General features: G+C 39.6%; 1 protein-coding gene across 2 annotated transcripts in view; it reads left to right on the plus strand.

The window, feature by feature from the left end:
* SAMD12 (sterile alpha motif domain containing 12) overlaps positions 1-24,938 on the plus strand; it is a 207,222-nt gene that overhangs the window by 30,076 nt on the left and 152,208 nt on the right. For both annotated transcript variants that reach the window (XM_045560899.1, XM_045560898.1), the window contains exon 2: positions 7,692-7,870. In XM_045560899.1, the coding sequence (XP_045416855.1) occupies positions 7,692-7,870 (179 nt within the window). The remainder of the gene's footprint in view (positions 1-7,691; positions 7,871-24,938) is intronic.

Below are 24,938 nucleotides of genomic sequence, written 5' to 3' on the forward strand. Positions count from 1 at the left end.
TCCATAATTTTTATTTTTACTTAGTGGGATGAATTAAGTATGTCTGTTTCTTCTCAGAAGGATCAAAGAGGCATTACTTTATTTACAACAAATAAATAAAAATATCAGAGTAGATCACATGTAGTAAAGGAAAATAATGTTTCATAAAAATTTGCTTCAGTTCATATACACATTGATGTGCTTGGGCACTGGTTTACAATATGAAATCTGTTTCTTATGGTATCATGGTTAAAAATATTTTAAAATCACCAGTGTGGACCACTTACCAATCTCTCAACCTGATACCTGAATCCCTCATCTAAAGCTTCATAGAACCTGCCCTTGTATTCTCTTCAGAAATGAAAACGGTTAATGTTGATGCCTTGGGATCATCCAAACCCTTGCCCCACTCTACTGATGTTGAAATATGTAAGTTAAGCACTATTTTAATTTCCAATATATTTAATTGTCTAGATATCAAGGGTAGGATGAGTAAATATTTGATGTGATATTTGATATGGTGATTAAACTTAAGTAGTTGGAAAATGATATTCCCTTATAGCACACTGTTTTACAAAGATGAAACTGTCTCTGTAGACAAGTAAAGCACAGCGAGTGTGCATCATGTGGCTCGGAGGATCCTGTGTCCTGACACAGCTGCACGTGGTCTGAACATCTGGCTGGGATGCACAGCCATCTGGGCCTAGCTTGGGCAACCACACCATAGTTGTCAGGGCTATCATCGGGCAAATTTGTGAGGACAATAGAGTGTTTTGTGGGTCCAATCCTTTACTTTCCATGCTGTTCCCTCTCTTCTCTTGTTGTGGTGACTTCCTTCTCCCCGTCTCTTCCTTCATGGAATAGGGGAGTCTCTATTACTGGTCACTTAGGCTTGCTGGGAACAGACATGCTCATCTTTTAATGCTGCTGAATTGCCCAACTGGAAATTTGTATTTTGCCCCTGTTTTTGATAGTGAGAAAAGGACTTGTACCTGTATTTAGAAATTTTAAGCTCCAGCATGTATATGAAAAACAAAATTTAGCTCACTTAGATGTTTGGAAATCATATTCTATCTCTTCAAAAACCTGACCAAAATGATAAAATTGAACACAATTTAGCTCACTTAAATTGCCTGGGAGTGGGGGAGTACAGAATAAGTTAGAGGACCTGTGAGTTCTTCCTAGACGTGGCTGGGGGCAGGGGGTGGGGGTTCTCTGATCCCAGTGTCCTTCAGAACATGGTTGTACTCTACCCTAGAACAAGGGTCAGCAAACCTTTCCTGTAAAGGACCAGCTACTAAATATTAATATTTTAGTCTCTTCAGACCACACAGTCTCTGTCACAACTACTCACCTCTGCCGTTGTAGCACAAAGGCAGGTGCAGACAATATGTGAATAAATGAGCATGCCTGTGTTCCAACAATACTTTTTTATGGACATTGAAACTTGAATTTCATGTATTTCTCATGTGTCACAAAATATTCTGTTTTCTTCCAAGCATTTTGAAATGTAAAAACTATTTTTTGGTCATAAGCCATATGAAAACAGGCAGTAGGGTGGATTTGGATTTCTGACCCGTGTCTTAGCAGATGCCTGCTGGGCAGGCTCCTTTGTCCAAGGAGATCTTGCTCCCTTGCATTAGCTAAACCCGAGCCTGTGTTCCCGAGACATACATTTATAGTACATTTGTAGTATTTTCATGTTGAGTCATCAATGATCTAATACTCATCAACACATTCCCATTCATTGATGTGAAACTTTTTGTAAATGATCTAGGCACTTTTCTGGGCACGTAGGGTCCCCAGCTGAAAAAGGGAGTTTTTTCCTCAGTTCTTCACAGTGTCATTTGGATTAATTCTACCTTTGATAAGTATTTTTTTGTAACAACATGTATTCCTAATGCACATCTTCCTTGCTACTCTATTGCTTTCCTTATTTAGCTTTCTAAGTCATAATGGGCGTTATGAAACCTAGAGCAGAATATGTTGCTAGGATTTCAAGGCTATTTTTCTCCCTTAAGAAGAGCTAAGCAATCATGTTATTGGTTAAAATGGAATCGTGTCATTTTGCAGTGGTTCACCTGAAAGTTATAGAAGACCTAACAGTGGCTTAATAAACAGGAAATTATTTTTCTCACATAGTATCAAACCCAGAGGTGAGCAATTAAGGACATGGTTTGTGTAGCCCAGTGATGTCAGAGCCAGTGTTAGCCTCTTGCCTTTCTCTCATGTTTGCAGCTCTGTAGTGACAACATGTCTGTAGCAGCTCTAGATGTCCCTTCTGCATTTAAGGCAGAGAGAAAAGAGAAAGGTGGTATCAAGATCTGTCCTCCTCTTTTTCAGTTCCAGAACTATTTCTTTCCCATCAAACTTCTGTTTATGTCCTCTAGGGAAGAATCTGTCCACGGCCACTGGTAGCTGCAAGGGAGGCTATAAAATCGAGTATTTGGCTTTGTAGCCATATTGCAGGAGGTGGCAAGGAGGAGAGTATTGGCAGTGTGTAGCCAATCAGAAGTGTCTCCTACAAAGAGTTGCAGGGCTTTTGTAATGCTTAGATGACTTCTGGAGGGTAGTCTCTGCTGAATTTGAATCCAGAATATAATGATTGAGTACCTCCATTAATTAAGCAGATATTTGGAAAGTATCTGCTATGCATATATTATGTGAGGGAGGTTTGAAAGAAAGGCATGTCCTCCAGGAACTTTGTCTCTAGCTAGAAGCAAGACACATACATGAAATTTTAAACAACCTGTCTCAGTTCTAATAACTAACAATGAGGATTGAAGTATATTTGTTTCTAAGGTCATTAATTCTTTTAGCAACATTTATTAGGTGTTGAATATGTACAACTATTTAGGCTTTGCAGGTATTCAGATGAATAGGACAGTCTCTGCACATGGCAGTCAAGTAAATCAGTAGTTACAGGAAAGCTCTATGGTTCTGTGATTTAACATATTTTCGGTGAATTACATATTAGATTGGAAGCAACTTTTATTTGCTCTTTAGGAAAATATGTTACTCACAAGAAGGGAATGGCAGTGAGTAGGACTGAATCTCAGTGTCTTTCCATCATATCTATACTTATTCTATAAACAGTGATTGAGCACCTACTGTGAGTTAGTTACTTGGCTACACACTAGTTTTGTAAAGCTCAATAAGAAGTAGTCACTTACTTCCTGGGGCTCCTAATCATCTACTAGGAAGATGTGTTAATAAATATTTGCAATGTGTGGTATAGACACACACATACACATGCATACAGATCTAATAAGAAAAAGAGGTGAATTGTCAACAGTGCTTAGGAGGATATATTGGGCATAAGATTAGTTAAAGCTTCATGGTGGGGAAAAAAAGAGAGAATTAATATTCCTGAAGGGGTTATCCATGCAAATAAGGGAAGGGAAAGGTATATTATGTAAAAAGATGCGTTCTGTCATAACAATGAAGCACAAAACACTTCAGGGAGCTGCTAGATATTTCTACATGATGGCAGTGGAGGTGCCACATTGCAGAAGCCAGTTCATCCTAAGGGGCTATTGGAAGTGTTTGCACTGTATCTCTATTCAAGGCAAAGCTCAGAATAAAGGATCATTCAACTTGAACAAGCCTCCGTCCCTTGTTTCACGACAGAGTGTGGTGTGGGCGGGGATTGGCAGGACTGGAAAGTTGGATGACTTCCTGGTGAGTAAGACCCGCTTGTTCTTTGGAATGAATGCGGTGATGCCAGTGCATTGCTCAGGTCTTTTGGCATCATGGTGAAGAGACAAAATAAGGCGTGACACTTTGTTCCTGATAGTCTGTTACGGTAACCTAACTCACATGAGAATGGCAGGCCCCCAGAGGCCAGGCCCAGGAGAGCAGGGCTCACTTCCAGCACCCAGCACCCAGCACCCTGCTTCTGCCGGTCAGGCTGGGACCTGTTTTAGAGAACATTTCCTTTCCAGGAAAATTCTGAAGTAAGCTGATACTGTTGAGCTATCATTATTATCCCTTTAGAAAAAAAAGAAAACACATTCTAACTGAAAATTATGATGAGATTATTGAGAAACTCTCAAGCCTTTATCTTTTTTTTTTTAACCGCCAAGTAAAATAGAGGAAGAAACTCTCAGATCTTTAAATAAAAATATCTTTTGAACTACTCTTTCTATTTATGGAGGCGGTAGGGAGTTGAAATGAGAGGGAGTGGGAGGCTTTTGTTTTTGTTTTTTTAATTTTATTTTTGATTGTGGTAAAATCTCTATATAAAATTTATTATTTTAACCATCTTTAAGTGCTCAGTTCAGTGGCATTAAGTACATTCACACTGTAACCATCACCACGATCCCTCTTAGTTCATTTTCATTATTCCAAACTGAAACACTACACCCAGAACTCACCAATAACTCCCCATTTTCTCTCTCCCAGCGCTGGATAACCACTGTTCTATTTTCTGTCTCTATGGATTTGATTGCTCTAACTACCTCGTATAAGTAGAATCATACAATATTTGTCCTTTTCTATCTGGCTTATTTCACTTAGCATAATGTTTTCAAGGCTTGTCCATGTTGTAGCATGTATCGGAATTTCATTCCTTTTACAGGCTGAAAGATATTGTATGTATCTCATTTTGTTTATCCATTCATCCATCCATGGGCATTTGGGTTGTTTCTACTTTTTGACTATTATAAATTATGCTGGTATGTACATGAGTATACAAATATCTACTTGAGTCCCTGCTTTCAGTTCTTTTGTGTATATATACCTAGAAGTTGAATTGTTGGATCAAATGGTAATTCTGTGTTTAATTTTTTAAGAACCCACCATGTACTTTTCCACAGGGGGTATATCACTTTGCATTCCCATCAGCAATGCACCTGTTTTCCAATTTCTGGGAGGGTGGGGTTTTGCACATAAAAAAAGATGATGCCTTCAAAAGGGCATCTCAAAACAATGCTGAAATTGTACATTTGCAAAGAACAATTTCTGTTACATTTTTAAGAGCAATGTTTGTGAAATCCATTTTGGTTTTTAACTCTTTGTTTCAAAAAATTCAATATTGGTGACATTCAAATTAAATAAACATGGCACTTCAGTAAAGACCACAAGCTGCTTGCAGTGTCAATTCAATAACTAGAAATCTGTCAGGCACGGGAATGGTTGGGAAGATCAGGGAAACAAGAAGAGGGTCTTGAAGCTGACCCATGAGCTGCTGAGCCCATTAACTTGAGTAAATAACGTCAGTGAAAACAGGGAGGGGTAGTGATGAGGATAGAAAAGCGACAACAAACAGGGCCACCTTTTACATGATGAGCAAAGAGATGGAGGTCACACCTTGTAAGAGGCCACTGGAAAGTGGCTTGATTTGTAAATATTAGGGACATGAAATTTCAGGGAAAACAAAGCAAAGCCTGTCAGAAATGGTTTTAAATAAATAAGCCCAGGCACAAAAACCTAAATCAACTACTGGCTTTGCAGTTGAAGGAGGGAACAGCTATGGAGGATTAAAATATTTGTGTGAAGAATAAGGCTACGTGTGTAGAAAGTCAAAAACCTGGACGATGTCAGCTGTTTATAGATATCCTACATTTTGAAAGCCAAGTATTTACTAGCATAGATAAAGCTTCCTTCTGGTTTTAGCTTCCTTCTGGTTTAAGGTAAGATCAGGTAAAAAGAGGGGATTTCTGGTTCATTCTGCAGCTGAACAAGTGTTTCTGAAATGTCTATTATGTGCCAATGTCTAGACTCAGGAGTGGAGGTCATGGAGATGAAAAAGGGATGGTACCTGCCCTCCAGGAGCTTACAGTGGGGCTAGGTGAGGCAGACAGATCAATTAGCTCATCATCCTCAATACCATGAGGAAGACGAAGCACCAGAGGACTGGGTGCACGAGGGGGCATAGCCAAGGGGTTCTTGCTCTGGTAGCCAGAGATTCCTAGAAAGCTTTCTGCAGAAGAGGTCTGGGCTGACACAGGGTGAGTAGAAGTCAGCTTCCCAAAGAGCAGAGGGCAGGACTGGGTGTAGTAGAACTTCTTTCTAGGTTGAGGGACCAGCCTGAGCAAAAGCAAAGGAAGAATGAGAGTCTGATTTGGTAGGGAGGTGACAGGGGAAGAGAGTACAAGGTCTTGGCAGCTACCAGCAGTTCAGTGGCCTTCCCAGGCCATGAATTCCAAGTCAGAAAGCAGCAGGGGTAATGCTGGAGAGAAAGATCAAAGGTACATGTTTATCTTTTCCTCATTAATGAATCCATCCCATGCCAGTCCCCCATCTTTCTGCTGCAAGATGAGAACCAGAAGCCTGTAGCTCTAGATGCTACAAAGAGACCCAGGTTTAGGATAAAGGTGATATTATAGATAGCAGAATGGAAAGATTTAAAAAATCAGCGTACTTAATGACATTATTGAGCTGTGAAATCAGCTAAACCTGAACTTGTCCCATTACAGTATTTCCTGTTGTGAAAGTGAATAATTTTCCTTACTGTTGAATCCAGTGTGGATTTATCTGTCTGTAACCTGAAATCAGGTACATCCTGAGTGATGCATGATTTTTGTGACCTTCTGCAGACGCCTGTATGGCGTTTTGCAATTATAACCTCTTTGAGCCTCATTTCCCTTACCTGTGAAATGAGTATAATTATGCCTCAGTTTTTCATGAAGATTATTTGAGATCCAGAACAAAGCCTGAGGCAGGAGACATGAGCTAATGAATACCTGTTGAGTGCTTACTGTGAACCATGAAATAGGTTGGTCCTTGGTTTTAGGAAATTTAGAGACTAGAAATGTACCATGTCCAGATAAAATGTCAGAAATAAGATCACATGCGTGTGGGCCTTTGTACAATCAGTGTGTATAGATCATTCAATATTTTTTGGACGCTCACTATTCCAGGCACAAGATCTGATGGGAGATAGGTACAGGGTGGGGATCAGAAAGGGAAAGGAAAACCATATTTGAAGAACTGGTGTTTAAACCAAAACCTGAAAGTGAGGTGTTAGGTGAAGAATGGGAAAGAACATTGCAGGCAAAGAGACATGTACAAAGTTCAGTAGGTGGGAAGGAACTTGGTGTGTTCAAGGAAGAGAAAAGGAAATGTGTGGCCAGAGTGTCATGAACAAGGGAGAGCTATCCACTGTGGTTTTTCCTTCTTTTCCATGTAGAAGTGAACTCGGTTTTAAAATCATTAGTTCTTGTGTCTTCCTCTTCTATTAGATTATGAATTTTTTGAAGGGTAAATCTGACATATGTAAATACATGTTTCCAGAATCTGATCCAGGGATGGCACGTAGTAAGTGCTCAGTAAATATTGGTTGAATGAATGTGAGAGCGTACAGAATGGAGAATATTCAGAGGAGGGAAAAGGGAGCGCTTTTCAGATGGAGGCAGAGATACCGGCTAAACTGCAGGGGTTGAAATAATTGCGTGTGTGGGAGGCAGTAACGGAGTTGCCTGATTTGGTATTCTCATCTGTAATGTGGGGATTCGTAACTTGCTCAGAGTCAAGCAACTCGGAATTGATGGTTTCTGGATTTGCACTGAAGTCCTTCTGATTTCTGAGCGCAGGGTTTCCCACTATACCATGGTCCCTCCTCGCCGTATTATTTCCTGTGGTTATCACACCACCTCTCCACTCGCAGATGCCTTGTTTCTTCCCACTTAGGCCTGATGAAATATTTTCTGTCATGGACACTTTCTTTCTATGATTTGTTTTCTGAGTTCTGTTTGTTCCTCTTTTCCTAGCTCTCCACTGCGGTTTGAATCCACGGGGTATTGATCACCCTGCCCGGGCCGAAGGTATTAAACTGCAGATTGAAGGTGAAGGTGTGGAATCTCAATCCATTAAAAACAAAAATTTCCAGAAGGTGCCTGACCCCAAAGGAACCCCCAAGCGACTGCAGGCAGAAGCTGAGACGGCAAAGGTGGGTAATATTCCAGTTAATTAAGGAATTTCTAAAGCTACAGCTTTGATACGCTGTGGTCCAGCCACAGAGAAGAACTAATAGTGCTTTCACTAATTACCATGTATCTTGGGTTAAGTGAATGCTGCCTCTTGAAGATAAGTTAGAATAAATGAAAATATTAACTGCATTCCCTTTGGCACGGAACTGAAACACATTTGTGGCCAGTCTTATGGCATGAGGCTTTGAGCTATGGGTAATAGAGAACGCCTTGGACTTAAAGGTAAAAGAGTCATCTGCCAGGCTCAGATTTACCACTTTATGATGTTGGGCAGGTCATGTAACTGAGTTTCAGATTTTTCATCTACAGAATGGGAATCATAAAAACAACCTCTCCATTGTTGAGCAAATCAAATGATTTCATGCATGTGGAAGGAAGCATTTTATAAAAGCCCAAATACTGCATGACTGTGAGAGGCTTTTGCTTATGGACACTGCTAATTAAGAATAGCTGATATTTTATGAAATATGTATATTCCAGTTCCTGTTTGAAGGACTCTTGATATTCTGGCTTTTTGTGTCCCTGTAACAATCCTATGAAGCAGAAAATAGTAAGTGGGACCCTGATTAATGGAAGATAAAATTGTTCTATTTTGCTGTAGGATATTTAGTTCTCTTTAGTCTTTAGCCTAAATGTAGATACCATGAAACTGACAGAACACTGGTAAAGATACACTGAAGCATGGGTTTTGGGGGGTAGGTAACTCATTAGTGAGGACAGCCTCTTATAAAGGCTTTCTACAATGGAATTGGCATTATATAGATTTTTGTCTGAAATCGGTGAAGATGTTCATGTTGGGGGCACAGTGGTGAAGATGTTTATATTAATTTTCCCCTTGGAAATTAAGGAAATGAAACTTCACGTGACATTTGGTTTCTCCTCCTTTGTGTATTCCCTGCAAGAGAATCTCTTTTCAAATGTTTGATGAGTGAATGAATATATGCATGCCTTGGAAAGCAAATGTAAGCACTTAAGAAAAATTTTAAGGGAAAAGGTCACTTTGCTGTTGTACAATAACAACCTCTCTTCTCCTCCAAGTAATGTCTTCCAAAATCAAATGTGAATTTTTTTTGCTTTATCTACAGTTTTGAATAATTACCATGATTGCTTCTCTTCTTTAGTGTGAATAACTAAAAATTGTTGACATTAAGTGTGTGTGTGTGTGTGTGTGTGTGTGTGTGTGTGGTAGGCAGTGGGAATGATTGCCAAGGAGGATATTGTAAGTATTTTGCACTAGATATTTTACCTGAGAGAAATTGCTCTTCATAGGAAATTGTTTGATGATTGTCGAAGTTTGGTTTGTGAGAAAAGTGGGAAACAAGTGAACCCTGTTAAGATATCTAAACCTGGTCAATCTGTGCTACCACACAGGCATCTTGAATGAGCCAGGAAAAACATCTTAAAGGTCTTCTTTAGGAAGATAAATAGTTTCTCAGAGTAAGCTATTTTCAAAAGGGTGCTTCAAATATTAAAAATTATAGTAGAGAGAAAGTAAAAATTGGCATATTTCTGATTTTTAATTCAACTTTAATTAAATATCTCTAGATTATATCCCTTTTCAAATAGATTGGTAATATCAACAATTTGATTCAAATCTGATATGATTTCATTACTTCTGAATTATTTTGAATATGTGATATTGTAGTAAATCCTGAAGTTTTATGTCAGTTGTACTTTGCCTTGGCCTTTGAATCACTTTATAGTTGTTTTACTGAAAACATACTTCACTGAGAATAATGAGCCTTTCTTCAGTAATAGATCGCATATTGGAAATCATATTCATTTGAGTTTATCTAAATCATCTACAGTGAGCCCTCCACCCCAAGCAAATGAGGTTGAAAGGGGAGATTCTGGGGTTTTTCACACTGCCATCATATTCAGGGGTGAATGGACCTAGAAGCTTTAGTAAAGCTTAGACAAAGTATTCATCCACTTTGCCACAGAGGACTAGGTGACAATGGTGGTTGCTATGGGGAACAGGGTTAAAAGTACTGTATTGTGATTACTATGGATGCCAGAAGCATCACAGACCCTGACATTTGTGTACCACAGACAATATGAACTTGTTTTTTGCATGTACAAACACATTTACATTTACATTTACATTTTCTCTTCTGTTGCATTTATTTAGAGGGCTAGTGGACTTGTGAGCCACCTTTCCCCTGCCTCTTGGATATATAATTGAACCTTGGGTAACTTCATCTACTCTAAACTTACCTAAAAAAGAAAACCTCTCTGGCTGGAAATGGATGCATTTAAAGCCATTCAGTAATGTAAATTGGTACAGCTTTGGGGGAGGACTGTTTGATAGTAGTTATCAAAATTTTAAGTGTGTGTAATTTGGGGGCCAATAATTCCCTCTCTAGAAACTTGTCTTAAGGAAATAATCCATCCAGATGTACAAAGATGGCTGCAAGAGAAAAACATTGGAAATAGCCCAAATGTCCATTCATAGCACACTGGCCAAAGAAACAGGGTGTGTTAATGCAATGGAATAGAATTCTTTCTTTGTAAGGATGCATGAGACCTATATGTATGTATGTGGGAAAACTAGGTAATAATATTTTAAAGTAGTGAGGGGAGGAGGAGGTCAGGTTATGGCACAGTGTGCATAGTATGTTCTCATTTATGTAAAAATTTCGTTCTCAATATAAAGGCATCACTGAGTCTAGGAGGGTTTACTCTACAATTTGAGCAACAGTTTATATCTGGAGTTGAGATTACAGGGAAAACTTTCACTTTCTGAACTTCTGTTTTGTTTGACTTTTTAAAGAGATTTGCATTTTTTAAGTATATTGACTTTAAAGCCCCTTTTAGGGCTTTAGATTGCCCTATTAACTTTAGTAGCTTAACCACGACTTTTCCTGTTTACTGGGTTAGTGTGATGCCTTTTAAGGTGCTGAATTTCCTTTCATGACTTCTTATTCTTGCTGTGGAGTTTATTTGCCAAAGGAATGAATTATCCAGGGGTCTTTTTTGCCAGAGTGTGCCTTGGGTGGTGGGAGCTATCTGATGTGGTGCTTTTGCATTTATCCCTACCTGAACTCTGGGATTCAATAGCTCCTACCAGGTGTTACTTTAATGTTTCAATTCGACATTCTGCCTGTTTACTTCTGACTGATTATGCAAATCAAGTCCCCCCAGTTGCACTTTCCTGTGTGCAGACTTCACACAGGAAACCTGGTGCCAGCTCCTTGTTGTGCCTTTGGGCCTTGCCACTTTCAGCCTGGCCATGTTGGGCTTTGAAACCAATCCCTCAGCACACCACCTGTTCCAGATCCCCAACAGGCAGAGGCAGCTTTGTGCCTCCTCGCTGCTGTGGATTTCTGACATCTCATGATTTCTTTTCCTTGATTTCAAGTTTGGTCTTATATAAATTTAAAAACATTCAATACTTTCTTGTATCTTTAAGCAATAAGAGAGCCCGAGGCATGACTGTATCATGTGCTTAATCTGCCATGTTGACCCTGAAATTTGTGTGCTTTCAGGATTACAAAATGTGTGTGTATATCCATATCCATTCTAGGAAAAATAATTCTTCTTGCTTCCCTGTCTTAGAAAGTGATATTTTGGGACCATTATCCCCAGTTTCTCAAAAGACTCAGAACCCTAATTCCAGAAAGAGGTTGTCTCTGCCACCAGTTGCCTCTAGCTCTTTTAAGTCTTATTATTGGGGAGCATTCAGTCTAGTTCAAAAAAAAAAAATGAATCCATTTGAAACGTGGGTCTGCAAAAGATTTTTACCAACATGAGTCCTAAATGCCTGTGAGTGCTCGGAAGTCCAGGGAGAGAATACACACGCCATGCCACAGCTGTAGTTACAAGTTCAGATGCAAGAACTGTTTACTTAGCTTTACAGGGGAGTACAAGGCAAGAGATATAGTAGGCACCACTCACTTCCATCCCACTGGAGGCCCAGAAGTTATCCAAGCACACAGCTTCTTTGTACTCATCACCCACACAGGGGCATGTACAGCTGCCACAGACAAGAGTCGAGGTGAGGATGGGTCTCTTTGACACAGAGGAGGTACAGCCTCTTGTTCTCACCAATCTTCTCTACCACTCTAGTCAAGTAGGCCCAAGGCCAAGTCACAGCTCCTATAGGGCAGGTGTAGTTTCACATAGCAGCTTCCAAAGCAACAGCCCTGTGAGAGACTGAGGTTCTTCTCAGACAGGCCCAGCCCTGAGCTTAACGAACCCTTTACTCACAGAGCAGTCAGGACAAGATGGCGAGAGAGGCAACTCCAGCATGAGTAGAACTTGACCTGTGCTGTGAAGTATGGGGAAAATTCCATTATATAGCACTAAGAATGGAGGGTACCCTTAGCAATGAAGTCTACTTGAGCCAAACCAGAGTAGCAGAGATGTTCAGGCATGTTCAACATCAGTCTCTTAGAGTCGAGGTTTCTGTTGTGGAAATTGAGGCCAGAACAGTAGGTTAGGGCCAAGCTATATCGAGTTTGAATGCTGGGATAAGTAGCATGGATTTACTTTCTACCCACATTGTTCAATATCACATAAGGCTATTTAAATTTAAATTTATTAAAACTGAACAAAATGAAAATACTACTTTGGTCATAGCAGCCACATTTCAAGTACTCAATCACCACATGTGTCTAGGGACTACTGTTTTGGATAGCGTGGACATAGAACGCGGCTGACATGGCAGAAAGTTCTATTGGATGGCACAGCTCTAATCTGGGGGAAACCATTGACATTCTCTGGTACGGGAATAAGATGGAAAATGAAATTGTGTTGACATTGTCTCTGATCCTTGCCCGTGGGCTTGGGTGGACATGTGCTTCAGTCATTTTAAAAAAAAAAAAATCGAAATGTCCCGGGAATGTGTTTTGAAAGTGATGTTCCCAAATGCTCTGATGGTTGAAATTTGGGTTTCCATGGCAACTCTGGCTATGGAATAATATCATGCCATCAATCTGCAATATCCTGGCTGATTCCTATCTTGGAATTCTGGGATGTGTCCTCACAGGAGCCTAAACACAACATTGGGAAATTAGAAACACTTCTAGACTTGATTTTTCTAGGCGCTCACAGGGAAACTTCTCCTTCCTGTGTTTTTTGCCTGTTAAATAAGGGTTTCATAAGGTTGATAGTCCTTACTTTTTCCCTGCCATCATGCTAATTCCTGGAGTCAGAGATCTTTGGGTGTCTCTTACATTTGCATGGCTGCCCCATACCTCTCCTTTAAAAAATCTGTTTTCCCGTTTTATAGCTGAGAAACCTGAGAATTTAAGTGACTCACCAAAACTTAGTTTCCGGTTAATAGCTGGAGGAGATGTAACTCTAATCTGATGGCTCTAAATTCAGGGTTTTTATTCCCCTAACATGAAATGTATAAATGATCTATTTATTTGAGAAGAAAATATAGTCTGTCACATTGAGAATCTGGCCAACTAGGCAAAAAAGAAGAGGTTAAAATGCTGCATGTATTCTTTACCCCTCAGGGAGAAACACAGCAAATCTTGATTGCTGCATTATATAATGGCGAAGCAATGCCAGCATCTGAAACAGTGAATAATTGCCTGCACTTGGCTTTGGGATGCATTATGTGAATCTTTGGCAGCAGATAGCCTTTTCTCATTAGGCTAATATTAGATTTAGTTTGTATTTCTTTGGCACAGAGTTAAAGGAGCTGGCTTGGAACTTGGTGCTGGAGGCAGGAGGAGGAGAAAGCTGGGAGATTTGGATAAGCCACAGGCGGATAAATGAGAGTTGACTGCAGGGTGACTGGTAGATGTCTGTAACAATGTGCAGGAACCATTAATCTGGGATTAAAACAGAAAGCTAAAAGGACTTAGACTTAGGTTAAAAGATGAAGGGTGGATTGTACTTAACCTTGATCAAATTACATTGCTCAGCTGCCTCTGAGAAGGTCTGTGGCAATTTGGGGATAGAATGATCTAATTCTTGGCTATCTCTGTTTCTTGGCTCGAGGAGCAAAAGTGTCTCCAGATAAAGCTGCCAACCCAGGATAATGTCACCAATGATAGGGAAGGACATACTGCATGAGAAACATAATGAGCACATACTTTGTTAAGAATTCTCATAAGGGTCAGAACGAGAGAGTCCAGCAAGAGTGACTTCATGCTATGTGAGTTCCAGGGCCCCAGGACATTGACATTGGGTACTTGGATAGATCTCAGAAGAAGCTACAGTAAATTTATATTTGGAGAGGTAAACGTTTCTTATTAACATGTTAAACTCTGAAAAACAGGGTATATTTAAGTCATAGATTCCTTGTGTAATCAGCAAAGAAGAAAACCTAGGGAACATCTGACTATCTAATTTATTTTACAGGTAAGAGAGATGAGACTCAGATAAAATTAAATGACTTCTCCAAGATCTTGAGGCCAGTAGTGTCACAGTCCAGCCTGAAACATAGCTCTTCTGTTACGTGATCCATCCTTTTCACTCTTTTGTGCTGTCCAATCTATATGCAATCACAAGAGCTTGGAGCCATTTCGTTAATGGTGCTTTTCTGGTGGACTGAGACCTTTGCGTATGCCATTTTAGGATGCAAATTGGAGGGTGGGATTCGGGGAGGTGGATCAGAGCCTACCAGATTCATCTGAGTTTGCCCACTTCAACTAGTAAATCTTTAAGGTAATTCTCTCTGGAGATTGTTGGTACTTGCTATCCCTTCTGCCTATAAGGTTCCTCCCCTTGATCATTGTGCAGCTGGTTCCTTGTCATTTAGGTCCCAACTCAAATGTGCCTCTTCAAGAGTCCTTTTCTGACCACCCTAACTAAATTAGTACCCAGTCACACTTTCTGACATCAGTTGTTTTGATGTCCTCCATAGAACTTATTCTGGTCTGAAATCATCTTGTTTGTTTTCTGTCTCCACTGGAATTTCAACTTGTTGAGAGCAGTGATCTTGTCTATCATGTTCATTGCTCTAACATCAATGCCTGCTACTGTGTCTAGCACATAATAAAGATTAAATTTTTGACAAATGAATGAATAAGTCAGTTCATGTGATTGCCTATGGGTTTTCTTCTTTTTTGTCTCATCGTTATTTCATTATCTTTAGCTTCTCTATAAGCAGAAGGATAAATCCTGCTGGGTCCTCTAATGGTTGACCATATCAGGGGAATGCTTTTCTGCACTGGTGGGTACAAGTGGTATGTCATCCACAGGGTGAATGAGGGATACTTCCATAACTACTCTATCACCCTTCATCCTCAAAAAGTCTAGGTTGTCCCTAAGACCAGGCAGATATCTAATTACAGTCTGTGGCAGTCATTCCAAATTTCACTTAGGTCCACCCTCCAGGTTAGGGCTCTGTGATCTCTGCTACCCTCTAGGGTTGGCCAAGACTCCAGATGGCAAGGCTCCTTCACCCTCTCTGTAGCTCTGTTCACAGGCCTTAGTGTAAGCATCAGCTCACTCCCCTGATTTCTACCCCATCTCCCTGATCTAGTCAAAATTTGAAGGAAATGGAAAGCAGCTTCTTCTCTTTAAATTATTAGGAACTCCTGACTTAAAGGGAAAAATCAGTCACCAGGTAAAACCTGACACATTATTTCCAGTGCTGTATGAAATAGAAATAGTTTTCAGATGTTGCTTTCACACCTGGCCGTAGATATATACTATCTTAGCTTGAGCTGCTATAACAAAGTACCATAGACCAAGTGGCTTAAGCAATAGACATTTATCTCTCACAGGTCTGAAGGCTGGAAATTCCCAGGCTGATTCAGTTCTAGTGAGGGTCCTCTTCCTGGCTTGCAGACGGCCACCTTCTCGCTGTGTCCTCACATAGCAGAGAGTGCTCAGGTCTCTTTTCCTCTTACATAGATGCTAATCCCATCATGACGGCCCCATCCACATGATCTCATCTAAACCGAATTACCTTTCAAAGGCCCCACTTCCAAATACCATCCCACTAGGGGATAGGGCTTCAACCTATGAATTTCAGGGAGCACACACATTCAGTTCATGACATCTACACATTGAGTATCCCTTATCCAAAATGCTTGGGACCAGAAGTGTTTTGGATTTTGGATTTTCTTTTTTCTTTTTGGATTTGGGAATATTTGCTTATATACAGTGAGATATCTTGGAGATGGGATCCAAGTCTAAGCATGAAATTCTTTTATGTTTCATATATTCCATATTTACATAGGTTGAAGGTAATTTTATACAATATTTTTAATATTTTTGTGCATGAAACAGTTTTGACTCTGCCTTGACTGCAACCTGACATATGAGGTCAGGTGGAATTTTCTCCACTTGTGGTGTCATGTCTGTGCTCAAAGTTTCAGATTTGGGAACATTTCAGATTTTAGATTTTCAGACTAAGGATGTTCAACCTGTATCAAATATGTGTTTTGGCCAAATGCCAAATGGCTGAGTATTAAATCGCTATTTGGCTGAAGTTGAGTATCACTATCATAAAATGAATGTTTGGCATACAAGAATAAATCTGAAATATTAATAAGAATACCTATTTATTACAACTTAATTAAAATTATACCAGCATATTTTTTAGAAATTGGCATAGGAGAGCAGCGGTAATAATTTCTCAGAGCCGTCAGCTCCTGTGGTTTTTATATTGCACATTTGTGATTTTGAAAACATGCTCTTTTTCAACGGAGGTTAGTGAAGGAGCAAAATATGCTTTTGTCAAGCTCTGCCATGACAGTGATGGTGCTATTGGTGATATTCCCCCCAGTTCATTCCTCCTCTCCAACAATAACTGACTAAAGATAAAGACTTCACTCCTGGACTTGCCATCTTGTTGATGGCTGTGTTGCAGTTTCATTGAAATAGTCTCATAAATTAAAGCTTTGGGCTGTACATGAAGAAGGTGATTTGTTAAAATTCTCAAAATCAAACTTAATTTTGCTGCTATGCCTTGTGTTTTTTTAATTCCTAAGCAATGTTCTCACAATATTCATGTAAAACAACACTCTCAACCCAGCAACCAGAATGATCTTCTTAATGTGTGAGTCAGATCATGTCATTCTTCTCAAAATCCTCTAACCGTGCCCCATTTTTCTCAAATTAGAGCCAAAGTCCTTTCAGTGCCTTGCCAGGCCCTGTGTGATCTGTCCCCTGGTGAGTCCCTGGTGTCATGTGCTGCTGTGTTCTTCCATGCTCAGGCTGCTCCTGGTTCAAACCCATCTCCTCCCCGTCCCAGTGCCTGTGTACCAGCTGTTCTCTCTGCCTCGATCCTCTTTACTCAGGGAACGCAAGCCATGTTCCTTCATCTCCTTCAAATCTGTGCTCTGGCATAATCCTCTCAGTGAGGCTGCAACAGGCAGTTCTGTTTCAATATCAACCTCTTTCCCAAGGCCCCTGCTCCCCTGACTCTTTGCTGTAATTTTTTTCTCCATTGACACTTATCACTTTTTGAAACAATATGTAATATTCTTATTTATTATGCTTATTTTATGTCACCATCTACTTGAGTGTAACCTCTGTGAGGCAGGGACCCCTTTTGTTTAATGACATATCCTTAAGACTCACAACCCTGCCTGGTACCTGGAAGGGGCTCAGCTATTTGTTGTTTGAATAAATTCTTGTAATGATTAGTGTGCATTTAGTCTTCCCCTGGCTGGTAGGCTTATATACATAAAACCAGAAGAATTTTACTCTATAAGTTACATCTGGAATATCTACTTTTATTAGAAAGGGAATTTTCATAAAGCAGCAATGAAACCAAAGGACTGCCGAGCATGGTAGCTTGAACCTGTGGTCCCAGCCACTTGGGAGGCGAAAGGCTCACTTGAGCCCAGGAATTTGAGGCCAGCCTGGCAACATAAGTAGACTCCCTCTCTTTTTAAACAAACAAGCAAGCAAAGAACAAAGGACATCCTTATTTATGTTATTGATAATGTTACAATGAGTTAAATATGTCAACCTGTATGATCAAATGATCATTCATTGCATACAGTTTGGGGTTGCCAAAAATGTAGTTGAAATGGCATTTGGCTACTTGGCCTGCCAAAAACCAAGGCTGAAGCCAAATCCTAACAGCATGTTTTGGCCAAATGACACAATTAAAGCTGAACTTCAACACTTCTTTATATAATTGAGCAGTTTAGTTCCTAAATATTCACACGTCTAACTCGTGTACTGTATCACTAACCTATTTTGAGGGGAATAATACCAACCTCTTCTCCTTTTGTACTAAATATACAAAGAGGGGTTAACCCTACACATGCCTGGGTGGTAGTAACCTCTTAGCGTTTGTCAGTAACAGGCCAGAACTAAAACAAACAGAAGACAGAAAAACACCAAAGCCTGAATTTGTTATCAAGCAGAAAGTTCATGTAGAGGAGATGTGATTTTGCTATTTTTTAATTTATTTTCAAATGATAGTAAAGAACACAGGGTCTGGGGCCTGGAGTCTGATTTCTGCCCTGCCACTTACTAGCTGCATCACCTGAGGCCAATTTCTTGACCTCATCATCTGTCCAGTAGGAATAATAAGAGCATCTACCTTGTGTGGTAGTTGTTAGGATCATTGGTATTTGTATATAAAGTGCTTAGAATGGCACCTGGCATATCATAAGCACTATGTAAGTTTTACTACTATTCTTATTCCTATTATCATCATTTTCCTCATGAAACATTTTGGCAAGTGGATTGGGAATTATGTGTGTATATAATTAGCAGAGGATCCAAACTGACTGCCTGTAGCCATATTGAATACACCAGCAAGTTTTGTTTGCCCACACAAACTTAAAGTTTAAATTATTTTTCAACAGTGGAGACACCCCAAAATTTTTTCATTTAAAAGCTCCAGATTTCTCACTTCTCTTAAAAAATTAACAGATCTGGAAATGATAAGCCTAAATTTGGAGTAGTCTAGAAACTGCCCCTTTTAGATGGTTTTAGTTTGGTTCTGTCCATATCTGGCTTTCTTCATTCATGTTTCTTTCTAAGCTGCTATGGGAAGTTTAATTTATGACCCTTGGTGTTAGGATCCTGACATAGTATAAAAGGTATCATTATCCCTCTTTTATATAGTAAGAGCAGCTCTTATATCCTCAAAAATACACACATCATTCTGCATTCGAAAGTGCATGTTAGGCTCCGTCTCTGGTGATACTGTATTGAGCAAGACAGAAGTGGTCCCTACATTCATGGAGTTTCTATTCTATTTGGGTAACTGTATTGCAAACAAGTACTACCATACAAATTCTAATATGTATTTAGAAGGAAACCAACTGAGGTCTGAGAAGCTGAGATAGAAGATAAAGATGGAGTAGAGGACAGGGGAATGAGGGAAGGAAGAGAAGGGAAGGATGTTTTCTGAGATGAAATCTAAATGTTTTGAAAGGAGCAGCCATGCCGAAAGATGGGGGGAGCAAGAACATTCCATGGGCCTAGATCCTCCTGTGTAGAGACCCTCAGTAGGAAAGAATATATCCTACTCTGAATAGAAAGAAAGCCACTGTGGCAGGTTTTCAAATGGCTCAGGGTGATATTGGAGAGAACATGTGGTTTCATCTGAATCTTAGTGCGATGGAAAATCAGTGAAAGGGTTTTCATAGGAAGGGACTTAGAAGACCCAAGCTGCTCCTCAGAGAACTGATTAAAATCTAGCCAGAGTGTAAATGGAGAGAGTAGAGGATCATTGTAGTTCATACAGTTGAGAGATGATGGTGTCTTGGGCCAGGATGGTGTCAACAGAAATGGAGAGATTTATTTTGAAGACAGAATTGGTAAGACATGATTAGGTGTAAACTGTGAGGAAGAGGGAGGAGTTAAGGATGACTCATGAGTTTTCCGTGTGAGAAGCTAACTGGATGCTGCCATTATATAGTGAGATAGGGAAAATTGGCAAGGCAGAGTGTGGCTAAGGGGAAGCTTTGGAGTGGGGGGAATTGAAATTTCATTTTGACTGTGTTCATTTTGCAGCTTCTGAGTTATATCAAAGAGAAGATGTCAAGTAGGCTGTTGAACTTGTGAATCCAGGATTCCAGGAGAGGTCTCAGCTAAAGATATGGATTAGGGGTCATATTTGTCACATGGGGGTGTGTGTATATGTGTGTGTGTGATAAAGTGTGTAGGAGCCAAGGGGCTTCCATTGTCCTTCCTCTAGGAGGTGGTGTTCCTTCCATGTCCCTGTTTCTGCCTGTTTGATGACTGTTATCCTTGCTCTGTCATCCTCGGACTGTGGTGGGCCTAAGGGCTCTGGCTGTTCAGTATGAAAGGTAATGGCTTGAAAGGGCTTGGATAGAAATAGCTCATCCTCGCCTTTCTCTTTTCAGTCTAATTTTTGATCCCACTCCCCAACTGTATTTACCTACTGTTAACTGTTTTATGCCTCTAGTGAAAGGAAACCCATGTGTTTCATGGGCAGTTGGAAAGAGGAAGGCTAGGGTTGTTGGGGATGAGCTGACATAGGTTTTTGGCTTTAGGGCTTCCTAACTTACTGTAGGGATAGGAGGGTGTATCTGCGTCTCACCAGTGCTGTGACGGTAGACGTTACTAGAGTTCACCAATAGCCACTTCTTCCCTCCTCCTGGGTTCTTGAGAGACTGCATTTCCCAATCTCCCAGAATGACTAGTTCTAGAGAGAAAGTGGCATGCTGCACTAACAGGCTAGGGCAGCAAAAATCCCAATGTAGCCTCCAACTCCCTCTTTCCTTTGGGGAGTGTGGTGGCTGCATGTTAAGACAGCAGAGCCCGAAGGCAAAGGAACTTTGATCACCAAGTCACTGCATGGAGGACAGCTGCCCAGGAGCTGACTTATAGCAACCTTTGTATAAGCAAGAAATAAACTTTCATCACGTCTCTAGATTTTAAAGAATGTTTGTTACTGCAGCATCAGCCTAGCCTAATTAGATTAATCCAAGTGGCATCTGCAAACAATGCAATATGCATGCTTTTAGATTGTCAGCTCTTTGTAGGCAGGGATCTTGCTAAACCTCAGGCCAAGTGCAACTTTCAACAAAGATGTATATGCTTAACTCTTGCTCTAAAGTCAGTATTAATCAGGACTTTCTTTTTAAGAGATGAAGATATCAGTGCTCTTTTTACCCTGAACTACTGAACTGAAATTAAATTGCCATTTGAAGATTTTAAACTTTCCTCCTGGGTGCCAGCAATTGTTACCAATGTCAGGACATTCTGGGGCATGCATCTCCCTAGTGCCCCATTTTGTGTTTGTATGTAAGTGACAGCAATTAGCTGCTGCTCCATTTCATTCTGACGCTATGATTTTCCTTTCATGTGGCTTGTACTTTTTTCTGTCATGTATCACTGAGGGTTCAGCACCTGTAGCTGGTCTTAGTTGCTGGGTGTGAGAGTTAGAGATAAATGTTGCTTTTATAATGTCATTTGTGTGTGTGTCATGAGTGTGTGTGTGTGTGTGTGTGTGTGTGTGTGCGTGCGTGGTTTAATCTGCTTAAGCAATTATTTTGTTTTGCAGAAGCTGACTTATTTTTACCTACTGCATACAAATCTGGCATGGATCATTTACCATTTACACATCAACTTTCTGAGACACAAGTGCTTCTCCTTGAATGACCCCTCCTCCTCTCGGGCTTACTTGGCTAATATTTATTGGCAACATCTGGGCTCTAGCGTAATGAAGTTATTTACAGCAGTGCTTATTAGTGCACTTCTGTGAGTCATGGCCGTTTCTAGCCAACTCTGCCATTTTGTTGAGGGTGACACCCAGTGGAGCCCCAGGATTTGCAGCCATTTCTCAGGAAGCAGGGGCTTCCTGGTGTGTGTTGATGAAAAATCACAGATAATATAGGGAAAAGAAATGGTTATGCTTGGAATGGACATTAGAAATATCTAATCCGACCTGCTTATTTTACTTGTGAGAATATTGATGGACAAAGAAGTGAAATGACTTGGAGAAGCCTGCAAGAAGTAAATCACATTAGAGTTTTTGTTTCTCAGTCTATCACTGCACTGTGTCTTTTCTTTCTTGGGACTTTATTCAATGCTTTATCCAGGATACTTATGGGGGAAACATTTTCTTTGTTCCTAGATCTTTTCTTAGGTTTTCTTTCAGGGAAGAAAAGTATGAGAAAATTCAAGTTGTGCTTGGATTAGTTATTTTCAATGTTCTAAGGGCTTCTCACCCTTCCTCTTGGAGCTCTCCTTAGAGCCATCACCAGGTTAGGGCAGAAGAGGTTGTTTTAGCTTTATGTTCTGGGTAGGGATGGGGACGGCTCCTGCTGAGAATGGAATGAAAAGGGACTGCCATCTCTGACTGCTGTCGAAAGTGATTCTCAGGGTCATGCATTTATTTCCATTCACTCCTTTTAAAAATATATGATATTTGATACATATACAATATAAAATGTTTGTATGACTGATAGTAAAATTAAATTGGTGAACCCATCACCAAACTTATGAACTAGTCTGTTCACTCTTCAATTCATCTTCTCTTGTGTTCTCTGGAGGTGACTGGCTCTCTTAACATTCTTTTCATTGTTGCATTTTATCCTTCTATAAAATGTTACTACCTAAACATATGTACAAATGTCCTCTGTCTTTAAAACAGCCATAATTACAACAACCCCATTTTTTTTTTAACATCGTTCCTCAAATATAGTGAGTTCTAAGACTGTCCTCAGCCCTTCTCTAGTGTTTGTCACTATTTCCCTAATCCTTATCTCCAGATCTGACTTCTCTCCTGAGTCCTTGGCGGACAGTTCCACTTGAATGTCCTGCAGTTATATCAAAGGACAACATCAAAAGGAGCAAAAGAAATCGTCTCTCTCCTTTGGCCACCATCCTAATTATTTTTAATCCTAAATAAATCCCACTTATATGCACTCCCTGCATTTATTATATCATGCACACTTCCTCTTGAGATTTGATCTGTGGCTACATTGCTGAAACTATAGTTAATAAAGTCCACAGTGAGTTGTATTTTCCCACCATTGGGCCCCTCTCCTCGGTGCTTATTCTTAGTCGCTTTTCTGAAGAGTTTTATGTCATCATTGTTCAATTCCTGTTTTGTTTGTTTCTGGAAATGCACTCCTCCCAACTTGCTCTACAAGCTGCTGCTGTAATTGTGTTCTCTGCCTATTTCTCTGGCTTTCCCTTCTTTTTTAATGGCCTCTTGTTTTTCTTTATTCCCCATATAGTGATTTCTGAGCTTGCCATTAGCCCTTTTCTGGCCTTTCTTAACATTCCCCTCCTTGGCAGCCTGATGCAGATGGTACCAGATCCTTCTCGTCCAGCCTGACCTCTCCTGAGTCCTCCTCCCCCACGTTGAGCTCCTGGTGGGCATTTCCACTTGGGTGTACTGCAGTTATGCCAAAGGGCAAAAGCAAAGGAACGTAACAGAGGAAAACCTGCATCCCTTCTTTAGGAACTCTTAAGCCTTTGACCCCCCCCAAATAAATAAATAAATAAAGGAGGAAAATCTAACTTGCATTAAATTAGATGGCAGTCAAGCTCATTTCTCATTCATCTTGTCATTTTCCAGGAAGATATTTCTTTTGAGACATGCTGCACACCTAAATTATTTGATTAACATTACTTTTCTAAATTTTTTCTTTTATCCTTAATTACTGGGTATTGATTTCTATATTGTTGGACTGAATATAAATTTATTCTTGTATCTTATAGCTTTCTGAACAACATGTATTAATTAGATAGTCCTGTGAACCATAAACTTTAATACACTAATTTATTTTTCCTCTAGTCAGGTTGAGAGTTGTAATTTAACATTTGATTTCTCTTATTGAAGAGCAGTTTTAAGACAACAATAAAATTTAAAGTTTTGGATATTTATAAATGGTTTTAATTCCTATTTTAAATTAATCCTGCAGAAGAACAATGTAGGTGTAACAGAAGTTACATAGAGGTGCTTTTCTTAAAAATTTGTTCTTACCAAATAAATTTATTTGGTATGCATTATGGAAAGTTCAAATTTTTATAATGTGATAGTCAAAATAACATTATTAATTCATTAAATGTGTTCATTTTTACTCTGGTTCCTTCTGTTTTTGTTTTTATACTCTGAGGAGATCCAGGTTTTGTGGAATCTAAAGCTTATATAGTTTTGAAAATTTTGCTACAAAATTTGAAATATAAAAATTAGTATAGGAGTGTCATTTTAGCATAATTAATAACAAAAATATAAATTTTAAAGAGCTGAAAAATATCACAAAATACAGAAAAATAAATTTTTATTAACTGATTGGCATACCTCTAATACTTTTTTCCTTCATATTTTGTCTGTTTGTTCATTGATTGCCTTTTTCTAAAACAGTGATTTTGTAATTTTCCTATAGCAAGAATAGACAATTCAATATTCTCTTAGTGTGTTTGACCAAAATTTCTTGGTATTATTGATATTTGGCTTTATATCATGTGACATCACACACACATAGTCACTGGTTGTACTAATACTATAGATTTGGGCCCTCAAAAAGGAATTATTTATACATTCTACTTCCTACTATTCCTATAAAAGGAAAACAATAAGGTGTGTTTATAATTTTACATACTATATTGTCAAGTCTCTTCCATACTTCTCTTTTGACTTGACATCTATGAAAACTAGGTTTTCTGCTTTCAATTTTCCATGTCTAAATATTGGAAGCGTTTCTCAAAGGCTCTCAGCTCCTGCTTCATTACATTTCAAAGCTTGCTTCTTCCACTACACATATGCTTCCAGAGCCTAATGCCACTGCCTCCTTACTCTGCGTGAGTCCACATAGGTGGGATGGTGGTGTGGAAGTATTTGTGGAAGTCCTGCCTACACTGAGGCCGCTCATGATAACTGCACATGGAAGTTGGTTGACTACATAAACCATATCCAGGGGTGGGGAGCCTGCAGCCTCCGGGCCACATGTGGGCCTTCTGGATCCTTGAGTGAATCCAGATTTTATAGAACAAATCCTTAGTAATCTTACTAAACCCAAACTAAATGTTATTCTACCTCAACTCCCTCTTAGCTGGATCCCAAAAACGTCTGTGGATACTCTAGGACTATCTGAGAAGAGGAAAGTGTGACAGAGGGGAGGAAGAATTAAGAAGCAATTATCTTAACTGAGTATGGATGAAATATCTCAC

This window comes from Lemur catta, chromosome 9 (genome assembly GCF_020740605.2).
Source record: "Lemur catta isolate mLemCat1 chromosome 9, mLemCat1.pri, whole genome shotgun sequence".
Taxonomy (NCBI): Eukaryota; Metazoa; Chordata; class Mammalia; order Primates; family Lemuridae; genus Lemur; species Lemur catta.